An 18,348-nucleotide genomic window follows, 5' to 3' on the forward strand; every position below is an offset into this window, starting at 1 on the left:
CCCACAATACAGGAGTGTTGAGTGAATGAAGCCAATACAGTAAACTAGTTTTCAGGATTTCATTTCAATGTGTACCATACATATTTGCTTGTCTACTAAGGATCTACTAGGTAAAAATCCTGTATGCAAGAGAGACCTGTAGGGAAATAAAATCTATCATACAGTTCATCTAAAACAGAAGTATACAGTAGGCCATAATAGATTCTGGATATTTAACTTGTAGATGTGCTTTGTACCCACTTGAAGTGACTACATTGCATAAAGGCTTTTTTCTAAATGTGCACATGTAAATGTCAAGTTATGATTTAACCGGATGTGCAGACATTGCTTAACTAATGCTGCTACTGGTAATGTATATTGATGCAGTATTTCTTATCCATTCTTTACAGAGCATCCCAAGGATAACTGTCTTTTATTAATACTTTAGCTGGAGAGGAAGATGTTATACTTTTGATTGCCTCATACAAAAATCCTTCTAGCAGCTCCTGAGGGTAGTCTGTGGCAGAATTAGTTGATCACTTGAAAGCGAGAGCTTACCAATCTGCATTATTAGACATGGGAGCCCTTGAGTAGGTCATTTTATCTTTACCTTTCTGACAGTCTTTAGCCCAGAATAGCTCATTTACCTTATGATTTTACCAAATTTCATTGCCAATAACTTCGATCAGGGCCCTCCTTTGTGGGTCAAAGATTCAGAAAGCAATCTCAGCTTCTGCTCATCTAAATTCTTTGACTTATCACATAGTTTCTGTGTTTCTGGGTGCATTTAGCAATACAAGCATGCACATTTTTTTATCCTGAAAGTTTTATACAAATGTATGGTTCACCATACCATTGTATGGGCTGGGGACTAAGGACTTGGACTGCAGAGCCCCTACATGAAAACCTTTGCTCAGCTGCTGTCTTGCTCCTGACTTGCAGCGAGTCCCTGTACTCCCCTCCATCTGCCATGCCTGTCTTTGCCATATGCAGCAGGGCCTGCCGCACAGCAGGAGTTTAAATTGCTGACCCCCATCAAACTGGTGTCTTGCAATGCATCAAGATGCTCTACCAATAAACATGAGCATTATTAAGAGAAGACAGATAAAGCGTTAAACTGTTCATTGAGAACAAATAGCAACTGGGGATCAAAAGGGAAGGAAACCCCTTTATTTATAATTGTTACTATTATTATTATGAAATTATTTGTAGAATACTGTATTCCCTTTGGTAATGGCATTGTCCCTAGCAGCATCAGTGAGCTGTTTTTATCCTTCATGTGATATTTATAGAAAATTTCTTGGAGTGTGTGGGCAAAGTAAGTGGATTTTCTGCTGATTTCCTTTCGCTTAAAGGATCATCATTAAATAGCTGCAAATTAAAAAACTGAATAAACAAACACCCTGATGTGCAAAGCACCACTTAGGTAAAGTATTTTTGTCAGTAATTTTGACAAGTGGCACTCGTTCAATGGTGCTGTAGCAAGCCCCAGTCTACTGAGCTGAATTTCTCCCCTGTGGTTCAGGTGCAAAATGCAGCATTTTTTTTTCAGATCCCCAAATGAGAGAAATTCTTCTGTACTCCATGAGACTTCAGGGAAAATATCAACATGCATAGCTGAGCTATCTTTGGAAGTGACCATAGATTTCAGGAATGATTAATAAAGTGAGGGAAGCTCATATCTAATTTAATTATATTTTCATGTGAGCCATAATTCATTAATTTAAAAATTAATTAACTTCAGTTAACTGCTGGCAAGGAAATACAGATTGGCATTTCTTATAAAGACAACTTTCCCCCTTTCTCTCTTGTATCTCATTGGTACATTTTTCTCAAAATTGGTTCTGATTCATTCATAAGAAGTATGCGACAAGACACTTAGAAATTATTGTATAATTTTTACTCACTGGCCAAGACTTTGCTCCTGTAAGGAACAGAACATCTCTATAGATGTCTAGAATACTTCCATAGGACTGGGATAGAGTTTATTAATTGTTTTGTAGGATCTGCTCATCAGCTTACACAATCTATCAGAAAACAGAACATACATCTGTGAGTCCTACCACAACTAAAGTGCAATGGTTTGGCCGTGGTGGGGTAATGAGTGGGCTGGGATATTGCTGACCCAGAAGTCTTGAATACAGGCATAGGGTGGTCACATCTGAATGCTCAGACTCAGTGTGGATATAGGTATTCTCTGAAGCTGCATGAACTCACAGGTTCCAAATTGAGTGTGTGCTGAGCTACTCAGCTGCTTTTCAGATTAGTTATTTCTTGAACATGGAAAAGGGGGAAGAAATTATGGACTCTCTGCCCAGAGTCTGTGTTTACGAGCTCCAGGGCTGTGCTGAGGGACTGTGGTTGTGTGTTGCTTTCCAGTGTGACACAGGAAGCCACTCAGAGCCTTTGCAGCTGAGTCTGTGGGTCTCTGCTGTACCCAGCCTGGGCTAGAAATGTCATGGTCTCAACAGCTGGAGCTGAAGTAATTTGCAACCTGTGTTGTAAGCGTGTGTTGCTCAGGACCTAAGGTTTGAATAAGAACTAGAGCAGTATCTTGAATGGGGGAATTTGGCCTTTCTGTGATTTTTTTTTTTTTCTGTATTGTCGGTATTTTGACATGCCGCTGTTTTTCAACACTCTTGAAATTATACCTTTGCATATTCATGAATGACTCTAAGACTTTTTGGGATGGAACAAATACTAGTAGCAATATATTAGTCTTTCAAGAAAGGACAGAGCCATAAAGAAAGGATAATGGTATGTGGAAGGGAAGAGATTAGGAAGCTGGCATTGAAAGCAACCTGGAATAAGAGGGAAAAATAGTAGATGTCAAAGAACCAAAACTTTTTATATGCTTAGAGTTACATGGTACGGTATGAGATAAACTGAATGACTGCTTGTTGTATGTCGAAAATGAAACTAACTTTGGCAATCCTGGAGCCTTCAATAGGTAATATATCTTAAATTTACATTTTAAGAATTTTGAGGAACCTCATTTTCAAAGGTGAAGCGTACATGGTAAAAATGACATACACATAATATATATGTTTAGGCCAACATGGGGTGTGTTTTTCAGAATACTTTCTAAAATGTTCTCCTGTGCTCCTTTTCCCTTAGCAAGTCGATTCCTACATTTATCTAAGTAAAGTTGTGTGCATGTAAAAAGCTGAAGTAGATTTCGATGTGTGAGTTGTATCATTCGTGTCAAACTGACTGATAATCATGATTTCTTTCCTTGTTTTGCTTCACTCTTTGCTGAGGGTGCAGAAGAAAAAGCTAAGAAAGAAGCAGAGGAAAATGCTCATCAGGGAACAGATGAAAAGAAAACAGATGAAAAGGATGAGAAGAAGCCAGCTGAAGATGCCACAGCAGCAAAGACAGAGAACCACAAAGAACCAAATTCTGTGGAAAATAAAAGTGCAGATTCTAATAAGAGTCATATAAATGGGACTCGACAAACTGGGGTGAACAAACACGAAACCTCTCAAGGGAAAAACGCAGCTAGGACAGATACGGAAACGGACTCTCATCACCCAGTGCAAGAGAAACAACATGTCCAGAACGGTGAGTTCTCTCCTTCCACTGAAATGTAAATTCAGCCCTAAAACGAGTATCTCACCAAAGTGATGGGGGAACCTGATGTCCTGGGCCCAGAGCCTCTTCATGGACATTGTCATAGACACCTGCATATGAGAATCAGAAACTGTAAATTAACTCCCAAAAAAGGTGGAAAAATGTTTGAAAATTGCATTAAACACTAAAAAAATACATTAGACGCATGAAAACAGATCAGTTGTCTCTTGGCCATTTCACTGTACTTTGCCCCCCAGCTCCTGCTCCCTGAAGCCATAATCAAAAAATGGCAGTGCAGCCACATATGACTTGTCACAAACTTGGCTAGTATCAGCCAGTCCCAAACTAGCAAAAAACTCAGACTTGGAAGCATCCTCTTTGCAAAACCTGAGTGAGCATGTAGGTTTTGAAAGTCCCAGGCTCAGCAGAGGCAGACATTCTGTTTAAAAAATTCCTGATATGATTCTCACGTCTTTCACTTGGCTGCTGGCTGTTCCCAGTGATCCCTTCATCATTACGGGTTTTTTCAGATTGGAAGGACTATGGGGATCCAAGCTGTCATGCTCTGTTACATGTGGGATTTGTCTTCAGATAACGTTACATGGGTGAATAGGAATGGGCCCCACAAGGAGACGAAAAGGATGGGAACATATGGAATCCCAGTTAGACTGCAGCAGACTTTTCTGAAATCTTTTGTTTTATGTACTTCTAACAATACAGGGGTTAAGTGTACTCTAGTGATCTTGACAGAACCTTTTTCTGCAATATAGCTCTGCTGAAGGTGTCAAAAATGCTTTGAAATTAATTATAATGATTTCTGAAAATTAGTGTCTTCCTCAGGAGCAGGAGTTCTGCTCCTTAATTTATGGGAAAAGTCCTTTATGAGATACAATCACTGCAGAGTCTTTGGAGACTGATGAAATCTTAACATTTATATTTCTGGGTTCACCCCAGCTTTCTTTACGCCTATATGCTAATATCTCATTGTAAAGTATTTGCCTTATTATTGCTCTGCCTTTGTAATCTCTTTCAAAAAGATCATTATGATCATGATTCTGCTCTGCTGCTGGCAGTATGGCAGGGTAGATATTACAATACTCAAAAGTCACCTATACATAATAAGTTATATTCTATGGAAGTTCAGAAATTGCATTGTCAGCTCAGTTTAAAGTCTCTCTCAGTCATTGACTGCCCGTGTGCTTTCTCAGAGACATCCAACTGTGGAATAACGTATGTGTGGATGTTCATGATCTTTTCCTGCACACACTTAGGGTCAAGCAACTTCTTTATGCAATGGTCAAATAAAGTGTTATTAGCTCATCAATACCATCAGCTGTCTCATGGTGGATGAAATGTGAGAAGACATTTTCATTTCATTTCCTGAAGACAGTGTCCTGTTAGAGGCCACCTTCATCAAGCAGATAGCTTGTCCCTGCTTGGAGCTGCTCATGCCTCTCTGTTTGAGGAGCCCAGGTCAGTGGCAGCTCCAGCTGAGGTGGTCACTGCTTGTCCTGTATCATCTTGCTTTCATTTTTCTCTCACCCACGCAGTGAACTTAGCAAGAAAAACATGACAAGTTTTGGCTCTGAATAAGAAGTGAAGAGGACATATTTTTTCCGTCTTGTTAAATATTTTAAGATTTTAAAGCCATTTCTCTTTTATACTATGATGAAGCTTAATTGGAGAGAGAGATCGATCCTCTGTCACCCAAGAATAACAAATATTGCAGTGGCTAGGGCACAATGTGGAAGAGGGAGACCTTGCTTCTCTACAATTTATATTTTTTCGAATGGTTCGAAAAATAAATATCCACTGGCCATGACAATTTTGAAAGCAGATCAGATCCACTTTAACACATAATAGCTATAATCTTGATCCAAAGACTGGGAAGTAGTTACAGTAACAGAAATGGAATAAGTGTCACTTAAATGCAGCCCTGCAACATACCTCACATTTGCAAAACTCTGAAATGAGGCTTTTGCAGCTTCTTGTGTTGAGGTGTGGGTCACAAATTTGCCACTACTCCTCCAGGGGTAAAGGACAAGCTGCCTGCTCCTGTCTGGGCAGCCTGCTGTTGCTTCTCTGGACATCTGCAGGAAGGACAGACACCTTCTTTGCCACTGTTTAGACACTGCAGTTGAAAAACCCCTGTTCCACTAGAGCTGTCCCTTTAAGTTATTTTTTATTTGATCTTGCATTTGGCATTCTCATTCAATGAAGGGATGATCTGGGAAGGTTTGATGTGCTCTGCTGTGTGACTAATAGACGACAGAAAATGAGGGTGACTTTGGTTAACCTTCCTGGCCTCATAAAATACACCCCGGCTCAAGTTGCCATTTTCATTCTGCATCAACCAGCGCTCTGCCAAAGGCCTTACTGTCCTGGTGTGCTACAGAGATTGTAAAGCCAGTGATCAATGCTAGGATGATTCTTTGTTCCCTGATAACGTCATCAAGGCACCAACACAAATGAATCTGTGGATAAAAGACACTGGTAAGAGAAAGTAAGACAAAATTGTATAGTGCTTTTGGGTATATCTAAGGTGTTTCTTTAATGCAGAGACTTATGATGAAGTATTGCAGGGTCTTAGTCCTTTAAAAGCATACATGTTTCGGAGTCCTGATTTTGAAATGATGGTTGTGCTCAGGTTTTTGATGGCCTACATACAAACAGAGGGAGTATGAGTTTGCATGTGCACTTAAAAAGGTGTTAACAATTAGAATACATTTTAAAGTAGATTGTAAAGCTTGATTTTCTGTAGGGGTTGGAGAAATTTTTTCTGGTGATTTATTCTATGAAAATGTGTTAGTCCAGTTCGTTGTACGTTCAGACCTTTTCTTCTTAGGAACATCTCCTTTGGATATTGCAATTTGATTGAGTTACAAGCATTAATAAACTGCAGTCTGCTTATAGTATTTCTTACTGCTTATTTCCAGGTGAATTAAAGGAAGAAAATAAGTTGGACAAAAAAGATCAGTCTAGTGTGGGGAATGAATCAAAGCAAACAGATGGTAAGGACAACATTTTATTATATTTTGTCACCCATTTTTATATGTGATCTATTGTCTCCTAAACCCCTGCAGTTTATTCTAGAAAAAAGTGTGGGAACCGGAAACAGACTTAACAGAAACAGCCATTAGACTCAAAAAAAGACATTTTCTAGGGGAAAATCATCCCTTTCACATAATGCCTAGTACCACTTAGTTGTTCTGTTGGTAAGCCTTATCCATCAATTTTTGTGCAGCGCATGCAAGAAAAATCCTGGATTATTTGAGTTAATAGGAAATGTGGATTTGTGAGGTTCTATCCTTTGAATTTCTTTGGGCCGTATTCTGCTCTCTGTTAGGACAGGCTGCATGGGAGGTGCAAAAAAAGGAGCTAAGAAAAAACCTGCACAAGGTGTCCCTGTTTTTCATGATCGCATTTTATGCTGTGCCAATACAAACACAAAGCTTTCTTGACTGAATTGTCTGAGGGGAAATTTGCCATGTGCTGTTGAACCACAAGTGTGGAGAGTAAACAGGAATGAGCACAGCAGTATAGAGGTCCTATTAAAGATACTATAGAAAAGAGATACTGTTGAAACTTTGTGGAACTGAAGCAATCCCAAGCTGTAGGATGGTTTCTTGGGCATCTGGGAGTACTGTCAAATGAGTCTGAGCCTAGTGGAGAGGTCCACAGACATTTTAGTAGCCTTGGGAAAGTGGAAAAGCAGCTGTAAGGTCTGTGGCATGTTTACTCTTCTGTGCCTCCTCAGCTGTGTACCACAGGGCTTTGAGATTGTATCTGAACCCACCTTGCTCCAAACGCAATTGCTAAAGTAGGAAAATAAACAGAAACAAATAGTAGAGCTACCATTTTCTTTGCATGTGTCTCAATGAAATCCACTGAAACACAGCTATTCCTAAATGTAAATAATACAGTACTTTGTTTTGATGGTCAAGAAAGACAACCTCACTGTAAGTACTGCAGTTTAGAGTGATACCATGTTTTCTTTTAGTGATTCCTTTTAAGAAATTACTTAAAATTCCCGTTGCTCTAGCAAAGTGGTAACTAAGACGAAAATGCAATACCTCAACTAAAAAAGTAGAAAAAATAATCTGGAAGCATGTATTAATTTAAGACACATAAATAGGTATTTTTTTTAAAGAGGTCCCTTAGCAACAATTGTTTAGGAAAGTGCAGTTATTTTGTTAAGAGGTCATATTATTTACACAGTTAAGTGTCTGTCAGGAAAACAGTCTTGAACAAGTATCATTACAACTCTTCCTGTGGTCATGCAGAAATTAAGCACAAATACTCAAATAACACGCAACTCTTCAGATATTCATGTGCAGTGCTGTACGTAACTATCAAGGCCTCAGAAGAACTAATGAGCAGAACGGCTGCTCTCCCCACTGCAGCGGGTGATGGCTGCAGCCCTGGCAGGACCAGGTAGACACAGAAACACTGGGACTTTTTTAGGAGGATTCAGGAGCATCAGCCCAGCCAAGAGAGTAGATCCAGGAGTCCCTGACTTTGAGGACCAGGTTACATTTGAAGGTCTGCACTCTCAAGGTCCTGGAAAGATTAGGGACATCTATTAAGTTGGACAGGAGGACCAAGTAGTTAATGTTTCGTGATGACTTGAAGATTGAGAGTGTGAATTTTGTTCCTCGCTAGTCTTTGTGTGGTGTTAATTATTGAATGTCTACTTGTTCTCCTGTAAGAAAATGTTCTGCTTGTCCCCTAAGGGAAAAGACCAATACCATGGAACTAGTTGGTTACAGTGGATAAACAACTGTAACCATGCAAGGACAATTTCTAGTCTGAATGTTTTTCATTCGGATGCTGTAGAGACAGATTATAGCTAACAATCTCGTTGATAAAAATCAGGAGAAAATTTGTGAATGATGCACCTTAGAAAGGAAAGCACTAGAGTGGCGCTTGCTGTGACAAATGCAGTGCAACCTGTTCTGTCCATTACTCAATCCAGAGGAAATCTCCTCAGCAGCCATGTGAGGGATGTGGAGAAAGGAACATTATCTGTGGATAATACATAGCTGTTTGCAGACTACTGAAATGTTTACCCGAACATATGCTTTTTCACATGCTGGAAAAAAAAGATTAAGTGGGGGGGTTAGATTGAGGTTACAGCTATGATACACTCACCACTTGTAGTTTGCTGCTGGGTGAAACTCACCCTGGGCTTTTGGCAGGATCAAGGGTACTCGTGTTTTAGAGCCTCTGTTCAGTACATAGCTGAGGTGTGTTTGCATTAAACAGGTACCCATTTGTGTAGATTTACCATGAGGGCTTCAACTTTCTCACCACCACCCATTAGCATCAGCTTGAGCCTTGCACCCAGCTGAGGTCAGTCTGCTGCCCTGTCCTACTGCACAGGCATCCTGCACCTGGAGAAGAAAGCTGCAGAGGATATGTTGCATAAATCCTCAGAGGATCTGTGTCCAAGTTGATTTTTGAGCATGTAGAAATGAAGTTATTGTAATACCTTGTGATAGGAATACATACATACCAGTGTGTTTCGAAAAGGTGGACCCAGTTTTGGATGCTAAGAGTTTCAGATTGGATCAATCTTCTTGAAACACCCTGTGTTTCTAGTACGTTTGTCCTTCTGCTACATAGGGAACCAAGTGGTCAGGGACACATAGAATAACGATTCCATGTGGACAAGAGAGGACATTGAAGCTGCGTGTCTACACTGTAGTCACAGGTGTGAAATGTAGCTTCTGGCTAAGAGTTACCTTGAAGCTACACAAAAACAGTTAAGTGGGCATGCCTCCAGAAATGGATCAGGCTCACTGAGACACTGAGGAACATCCAGCATCTAGCCAGAGTTCATACGACTGAGTCAATCCATACCAAAGCCAAAACCACCTACTTTAAAGCTATCTTGAGGATGCCTATGTAAGCTGCAGCATGCATTAGATTTCAGTCTTAACTGCTTTAAAATCCTGTGCACATCTCTTGAATGTATGCTGTTTTCCTTCTCATATTAATCTAATCTTCATATTATTGTCTTTTTTTTTTTCTATGGGAGGTACTGCTTGTTACTCAGTACTGCCCATTTTTTTGGTTCCAAGAAAAGACATATGGGGCTGCCATTTTCCACATAAAGACACAGTCCTGTAAGACACATCATCAGCACAAGTATTTCATCAAGTGTCTCCTGTGGGATAGAACATTATTAAACCATTTGGAAAACCCGATTTTTACATGTGAAATAATTGCTTTTCGACACTTTGAGTGGAAAATTGTAAGCAGTCACATGGAAATAATTTTTATCTACATTCACAAACTTTATTTTTTGCAGCTGCTTTTTCTGCTCACAAAACTGACAACAAATGAGAATATTATTCTTCCCCATTTCCAACTAGATATAAAGAAGCAATTTTTTGCTCTGAGGGTGGTGAAACACTGGCACAGGTTGCCCAGACAGGTGGTAGATGCCCCATCCCTGGAGACGTTCCAGGCCAGGCTGGACGGGGCTCTGAGCAACCTGATCTAGTTGAAGATGTCCCTGCTCATTGCAGGGGGGTTGGACTAGATGACCTTTGAAGGTGCCTTCCAACCCAAACTATTCTATGATTCTCTGATAACCACTTTCACTGGTTATCTCTAGCACTTCCTGATTTTTTCCTACTGTGAAAAGATTCTACAATGTTAATACAAAGTTTTCAGTGCAACTCTCTGTTCTGGTGACGAGAACACAGTTTGTTCAAACACTCTTTGTCAGCTAGCAATTGCAGACAATTAAAAGATTCCTTTTTTGTGTTTGTCTTGGGAATTTATTATTCTAGTAGCAACATGCACGTTTTCAGATTATATAGCACAGAAATATGCAGGATATTTTGATTTTGAACAGCTAGTACAGAGAAAGCCTCATGTGCCACGGGTACGTGTGATGAGCAGCAATGCTCCCACCTCGTGGTCAAATCATAGCTCTGCATTTTGACAGGTCATAATTTCAGTAATATAAATAATACATTCCTCTATGCAGTGCAACATAATAGAAGAGAATTGAATATAGTTGATATAATATAGTTACTAGAATATAACATAATATAATACAATATGTAGCCTTTTAAATAGACAGGCTGTGTGAAGACTTCATAACAGGCTTGCCAGGAATTGAGGTTTTAGCTATCTTTATTTTGATTTTGTTAAGCTGTACTGTTGCTTAACAGTAGTTAAAAGCATTTCCTGTACGTTCTATACATTGCCCATGCCAACATGTAAAGCTGCCTTTTGATCTTAATTTTTCTTAGCAATCATTCCTTGATCAGCAAGTGGAAAATTCCCTGATTATAAAGTATAGGGAGTTCTTTATTTTCTGTCCCAGTGATCCCCAAAAATCAAGTGGCAGAGGAGCTATCACAGAATGTTGTTAACTGAGAATGCCTGTGGTATAGGAACATGGTGATGTGGAAGAACTATGATGATGGCTCCACAATTAACACAGACAGAGCTGAGTTAACAAGATTCTTTCCAGCTTCATTTAAGGAGAAGGCAGCTTTTTGCAAAGCTGTTCAACCATTTAAAAATGGTCTGTCTTTGCAGCCTTTTGTGGAAACAGTTTTCACGTGTGTCGCTCTAGCCAAGACCACTACGTAACCATGAACACTTAGGCAGACTGCTGACAAAACGCTGCTCGTGTAATGTGAATAGTGCCGATGTTATTTTAAAAGAGGTTAATCAAGTATATAAATGAACAGCATTTGTCTGTATCTTCTTGAGAGAGGTAAAAAGATAAATTTCAGTTCACATAAATAATAGTGCCATTTCTATTTTTATTCCAAAAGATAGGCTGATTTCTCCATTATTGTTAGATGCAAAATGCCCATTTCATTTTGTAAGGCAAACACATTGGATTCCTCCTTGCTGCTTGGTAGTGTTCTTGATACTATATGTCACAATCCAGCAGCAGTGGCAAACTGGAATTAGTCTAAGACTACTTTGAAAGATGATTTCCTTCCTTTTCTTACTTCTTTTTATGGCCTGTTAGTTGAGTTATATTAGAGGTTATTACCCCAAGTTAGAAATTGGAAAGTGTTGTACTGATACCTTCTGGAAAAGCTTGCCTGAAAGTATGAAGGCATTTTGCTATCCAGAAAGACATATTTCACCGCAACTTACCGCTGCTGAACAACTGCTCCATAGTAGTGCAGTATAGGATAACTGGAGGGGGAAAAAGCTCCTGTGCTTTTAAAAATCCTGTTTCTGCTCTTTTGAAAAAAATGAGTGTGTCTAATTTAGCAAGTGGCACCTGAGGCAGGCTGGAATTTACATAGAGAGGTGTACTCTGAAGAAGGTTTTATGCAGTTTTAATATCAAATAGAAGATGAACATAATGTGATGTGATCTTTGAAGTTAAATGCAAAATACCATTGTCAGCATCCTGACCTCAGGAACATTACATCACAATGACATGCATGCTTGATGAGAATATGAGAAATACATAGAAAGATACCTTGTATAATTATGCAGATGATTTTGCAGCTTGTCAGTTTTTTGAGTGTGTGTGTAAGTCTTATGGAGCCTACCTGGTTTTCCTTCGAGACTTTCATGTATCTCTTTCTTAGCCTGCTTTCTGTTGTGCAGGCCATGGCAGGTAATTAGAAAGTCCTTAGGCTGCTTGATTGCTTTTTGCTTCTACTTTATGTGAAGTCACAGATATCTGTGACCAGTTTGAAAATTAAGAATAGCATTCAGCTTGATTTCAGATTTAAGTGAACATTTGGGATATTTGTTCCAGATTCATGATGGAAAAAAAAAAAAATCACTGCAGTTACCTAAGTAGGTTTTTTGAGTAGTTAACTTTATGAGGAACATTTTTTCAGGTTACCTTTGATCCTTTAAATATAGTTCTGCTCAGAGATAGCATACGGCTGCATTGATCCTTGGGGATAACGTCCATGGTCCTAGAGGCATGGAGGAATATGTATCTTACACAGTACATTGCAGAAATTCCTTCTTGATTCGCACCAGTCAGGGAGTGGAGCTGTGACCTTCTTCTGTTATAGTCCTTCTTACACCACTTAAGATTGTTTGCCTGTACAATGATGTATAGAAATTCTCTTCTTCAGCAAGAGGAGAGTCTTCCTTGCTCCCCAGCTGCACGAATGTATGTTCTGTCCAGTGACAATGAGACCTCTTTTTCCCCAGGCAATGCTTAGCCCTGAAAGAGAAACAAGATCGTGTCCAAAAAGAATGGCTGAAGGGGAGGAAGAATACAAAATGGCTCCTCAAAAGCGGTCGGTCACCTTTAGCTTTCATCTTATCCCTTCCACATGAAACAGCTAGCTTCCAATTTGAGCATACCTGCTATAGGTATCTTATTAGATCAGGACTCTGACCAGGTAGTTTAAGTAGAAGCATTACAAAGGAAGAAATCCAACAGCCAACTGTGTGGGAATCCAAATATAAAGACTGCACTCTACAAACTGCCAGCTGGGTGCTTGGTGGGTACCTTCGATGCCCTTGGCGTTGTGTGCTGGACCTGCTGCCTGATAATGCCCTGGGGGCAGAGGCAAAGGGACATCAGTTCCCTTGGGCTGCCCAGTCTGCAGTTCTGTACCGTTCAATCCATAAAAGCTGGACAAAGAGAAGAGACAGTCAATTTACAGCTTAGTTTTCTGAAACTCATACCTTAATAGTAATCTTTACTACTTATTACCATTCATTGGTCCATTGCTCAGCAATTCATTCTTCTGTCTGCTTTTAGACTGCTACTTTACTATTCTTAATATAAAATCTTGGAACCTGGAGGCAATAAAACATGTAGAAGAAGAAAACCAGCAAGTGATATTATTTGAAAAGTGCTATTTAGAATCAGGCAAAAGTATTAAGGAATTTAAGAAATTCAAAACGATTGTAGAAAACTGAAGAGGCACTGCAAAAATCCAAATGAAAATTTTTGCTTTGAATTGATGTTTCATTTTTAGCCAGCTTGAACTAAAAGGTAAAAATAAAAGTCTTGTCTGAGTTAAGTGGAAAGTTGAGCTGATCTTTCATTTCTTCTCCAACTCCCTCTCACCAAAAAGACCCCACTCCCCAGTAACTGTTTTTGTCATGCGAGTGAGAAAGCAACATCTGACCCAGAGCTAAGCATTGTCCTAATTTTTCAGTTTAATCACTCAATCAAAGAACCTATTATTTGCCCAGTGCTAATTACAAAATTCTGATTCATGTATTTGGCTGAAAACTTTGTTAGCTTTGATTGTTCTTTTGCCTGTGGCAGCCCATCCCTCTTGTTCCTTGAAACGCACTGGAGTTTTCATTTCCATCCACAATAGAACAGCTCATTATGAAAACCATGGTCGAGCTTTTACATCAAACATGTTCAGACCTTTGAATTATGTTTGATTATCAAATATGGAATAAACTTTCAGTGTAGGTTGCTTTGCATAATAAGTGTCTAATTCTTTCATACATGCTTTACTCAGGAAACTCAAAAGTTATTTGGTGTAACCAAAATTTTGCCAATGTATTCATTGTGTTTTTCTCTGCTGTTACCTATTTGTATAATGTAGTGGTAAGCAAACAACATATATTAAAACAAAGCTAATATCTTTCTTCCGTCACTGATGTGATCTCAGGTCAAGTGTAATGCAAGTTGCCAAGCAAACATAAAACAACATCAATGTGAACAGGACTACAAATTGACATCATGAAAGATTTAGGGATAATTATGTGCCAAAACTCAAAAATCAGAATACCTTCTATGCTAATTTAATTTCTTCTCCTGGCAAAATGAATGTTATGCACCTGGGTCGTCTCCTAGATTAGAATGGTGATGGTTAAATTCAGTTACAAAACAAGTATTCAAAATTCTTTTCCAACAGCTTTTATTCTTGTTTTCCCTTGCTTTAAACAGGATGCAGGCACTTTGGACTAACATTCTGTTTTCTTTGGAAAAAATAATCACTTTGAAAATTTTCATCCATTAAAAAGACAACGGAGATGAATTAACTTGCAACACCTGTTTCTTCTTTATTTCACTGATCTTCTGAACTTTGTTTCTTAGGCTTATTTTATCTCTGATGCAATGGAAACGATTTCTTTGAAAAGGCTTTCCAAATGGCTTCAATAGGAGACAGGATCATCCAGTGCTGAGAACTGAGTACTGAGATTTTTGACATCTTCATTTTGTTCTGAGCACTAGGAGTAGCTTTAGCAGTGCTTTTCAGATAGGGACATGTATGACTGAGCACACTTTAGCACTCAGGGGAGACAAGAAATACCCTGGCTTTTGGGCATAAGCTTAGAAAATTAAGGGGTCAATCCTGCAAGGTGCTGAGTGAGTCCATAAAAGGAATTAAAAGTGGCAAATTGAGTGATCTGCCCCACTAGCTACAAATACTTCTGTCATTTGTAGTAGGAAGGATAACTACCTTTCGGATTATGGAATGTCTGTGACACATTTATGCAGACTATTATTTCCCCTCATTGTGCACTACATCATTAGTAATAGTTTTACGATATCAGTTGCCATACAACAGTTTGTCATTTCTGTTGTCTTCTCATCCAGTGTCTGGATGGAGTGGGGTGCTAGGGGAGAGCAGAGTTTCGCATAGTCTCATGCTGAAAAGCCAGGGCTCTGCATAAGTGAGGGTAGAGCCTACTTTAAAACATCAAGTCAGCTTTCCTGGGAACACATGAACAACCATGTGGGTCGGAACAAAAGTCCCTCAGCTCTCCATCACCTCCCTGACAGCATTTCATTGCAGAGTTCTTAATGAACAAAGAACAAAACCAGAGCAATGCCTCCCCTCTACACCCTTCTGTCTTACAGACAGCCAAGGCAGGGGTCAAATCTCTGACTTGAGTAGCCTCTGATGGATTTTTCTTCCATTGCTTTACCTAGTTATCTTTAGACGTTTGGTACTCTTTTGTGTGCTGAGCACTCAGGCAACACAATTGAAAAGTTACTTAGGCATTATGTGAAAATTCTCGTCTTTTTATGGCTTTCAAATTTACTGCTTGTTAGTTTTATTTGATAACCCCCTTCTTGGACTATGAGAAGCAATGAATAATTGTTCCCTATTCACATTCTTAGCACCACTCATAACTACATTTACCTTTTATTTGATTATCCCTGCAACTCTCCCTTTTCAGGCTGAAGAGCCATAGTGTGCAGAAATTTTATGTATTCAGCTTTCCTTCCCATGCAACCCTTTTGATATCTGGTGTTTTCATTAGTACGTCTGTGTTACACACATTGTTATGGGGAGGCGATGAGAGATTCTGATTTTAATAGTATTGAGAAAACCTGTAGGATTCACTTCCCCTCCCCTAAATTTTCGAGAATAAAATATAAAAATTACAAAAAATGTTCATTTTAGTATAATTGTATGCTGATTTTTTTAAATTGATATATTTATGATGTTATATCATAAAAGCATGAAAAGGCATCACCATAAGGAACTCAATAAGGGATGTACTGAATGAATATGGTTAACTGAGGCTTTTTGCTTTTTCTGTGCATTAAAACTCTAACTCAAAAATATCTTGGGCTAGTGTTACCTCAAGGGCAATGTTATTTGGTGGTACAGTGGAGTTCTCCCATCCTATATGAGTCCTTGTGCAGCATGCTAAGATGGTGAGACTTGTTCATGCTAAGCACTACTTTTTCACAAGTGAACTGCAAGGTTACCATGATGAAGGAAGAAAATCCAAGTGTGTAATCTTGGATAACTGTGGTTTCATCTTGCACTTCATTCATGATTAAGTATGGTTTTAATACTGAAGGAATTAGTATTTAAGCAGAGGCAACAGGGATCATGCAGTAACCTCACAAGCGCTTTCATTGACTGGGACTACCAAGCAAGCTAAGTAATTTGTGGAAAAAACCCTGCCCATGAAATCCTTATTCCACATCACACTGTCCTGCAGTCTGCATTCAACATTTATTTTTCAGCAGAAAAGAATAGCAGAGTTTTCTTTCAAATGCAATATTAAAACTGTGGGGCTCGATCTTGTCCTGACAACCTGGCCTGGCACTGAAGGCGATGGGGAGTTATCCCGGGCCCTCTCTGGGCAACGCTGTGCTTTTGGCGGCTGGGCAGGAAGGGATGGAGGGAACAGGCAGACATTTGGCTGCAAAGTGGTACTGGGAGAGGCCAGATTTCCACTTCCAGCTGGTACAACCGGCATCACGCCTGTGATTTACACTCTGTCAGGAACGTGAGTCATTACAGAACAGGTGTAGTTCTTGAGTCAATCTAAAATCTCACCTCAGTCTAAGTGCTTCTGGGGGTCTATTCCTGTTCTCCAACTGAGTAGCAGATTGTGAAAGTTTGCATTAGACAGGCGTAATAAATGCCAACTGTTAAAACGGGTAGTTCTTTTAAGGCCTTGGACTCCAAAGCATTTGTTTTATCACAAAAAGAGAGGCAAATGTGTGAGATTAATCACCAGTTGTGCAAAACTGACGACCAGCTTCCTTGCTGTATGGATACAGTCATTCACTGAGTAATTCTGTGTGAGGGAAAAGACAACACAGTTTGTTTTCACTTCAGTAAGTCAGACTGTACAGTAACATAGTGAATATATACATTCATAGTCCAGTGAGCACAGCTAAAAGTGCCTTAGTATGAACTACAAACTGATAGCAGAAGTGGACTGAATAATCTTCTTGCAGTGGGTGCAGGTATCACCTGAAGATCTGTAGAAGTCACTGGTATTTGCATTAGTGATCAAGGAGAGGGCCAATACTCAACCTTGACAAACAATATAAACTTGTCAGTGACACTGAAGGACTGAGATGTGCATTCAGATGAGGCTATTTTAAATAATGAAATTCAATATATGCCAAGTGAAATACTTAAAGTCTTCCTGTGTACCAAGTGCAGCATTTTCATTCTTTTTCCTCTTTCAATTACCTCTGCTGATACATACTAATATTTGCACTGGATCTATTGTGCTGAAATGAACAAGAGGCTGAGTCACTTCCAAGGTTGAGGTAGTTGTAGGTAACCTACAATGTTTTGAAAGGGAAACTCAGCTAGGACACTGACACATCTGCTCCACCAAATAGAAAAACAATTTAAAGTAAATGCTGTACTGGAATGTTCTCGCTGGAGCTGATGATGTGGCTGACAGAAGCAAAAAGCATTATATGACTCTGTTCTCAACAGGGAACTTTGAGAGTCTGGAAAAAACATTGCATTTTCCCTTGTTGCATCAATGGGGATGGGAGGGATTAAAAGTCTTGTGAGTATGGATAGCATAGGAGGGGAAGAGCATGTTGGATGGTATTTCAAGCTCTCTTTCAGATTCCTGGTGTGATTCAGGAAATCATTTAAGAGATTTAAAAATAACTACTGCTCAAATACGCCGTTTAGTCCACGTGTCCCAAACAATTACCTTTCCTTCTGGGTCCTTCTTTTGTCTTTAAAATGTGGCTGATGATACATCTCACAGGATTGTTATGATCCTGTTAATGGCAGTAAATCAGGCTGAACTTTTTAGAGGAGAGACATCAAGGAAGAGTAGTACTGTTGTTATGGCTGTTACTACTGCCTGTTGTAGATCGTGCTGTAGGTACTGCTGGGAATGTGACTATTCAGTCTAAATACGCCAAATGAAATGCTGAAAGCCTAATTCTTTACAAGAGGGTCTTAGAATTACATCAGTGAGCAAGATATTGTACTAGCAACTCACAGGGAACCATCCTGAAAGGAAAAGTCCCTTCGCTAGCTATACAGTAGAAGAAAGCAATACCAACTTGGTAGTAGATCTGTGCCAGTGGATACATTCATCAGAGATAATGCAATATAGCAGCAAACCCTTTGA

General features: G+C 39.4%; 1 protein-coding gene across 9 annotated transcripts in view; it reads left to right on the plus strand.

The window, feature by feature from the left end:
- Positions 1–18,348, plus strand: part of PDE1C (phosphodiesterase 1C) — a 380,734-nt gene that overhangs the window by 282,236 nt on the left and 80,150 nt on the right. For 8 of the 9 annotated variants that reach the window (XM_065832649.2, XM_065832651.2, XM_065832652.2 and 5 more), the window contains 2 exons: positions 3,247–3,543; positions 6,489–6,563. In XM_065832649.2, the coding sequence (XP_065688721.1) occupies positions 3,247–3,543; positions 6,489–6,563 (372 nt within the window). Of the gene's footprint in view, positions 1–3,246; positions 3,544–6,488; positions 6,564–12,717; positions 12,952–18,348 lie in introns of those variants that run through there. The other variant, XM_071804711.1, reaches the window with a different exon arrangement.

This window comes from Patagioenas fasciata, chromosome 2 (assembly GCF_037038585.1).
Source record: "Patagioenas fasciata isolate bPatFas1 chromosome 2, bPatFas1.hap1, whole genome shotgun sequence".
In the NCBI taxonomy this organism is placed as follows: Eukaryota; Metazoa; Chordata; class Aves; order Columbiformes; family Columbidae; genus Patagioenas; species Patagioenas fasciata.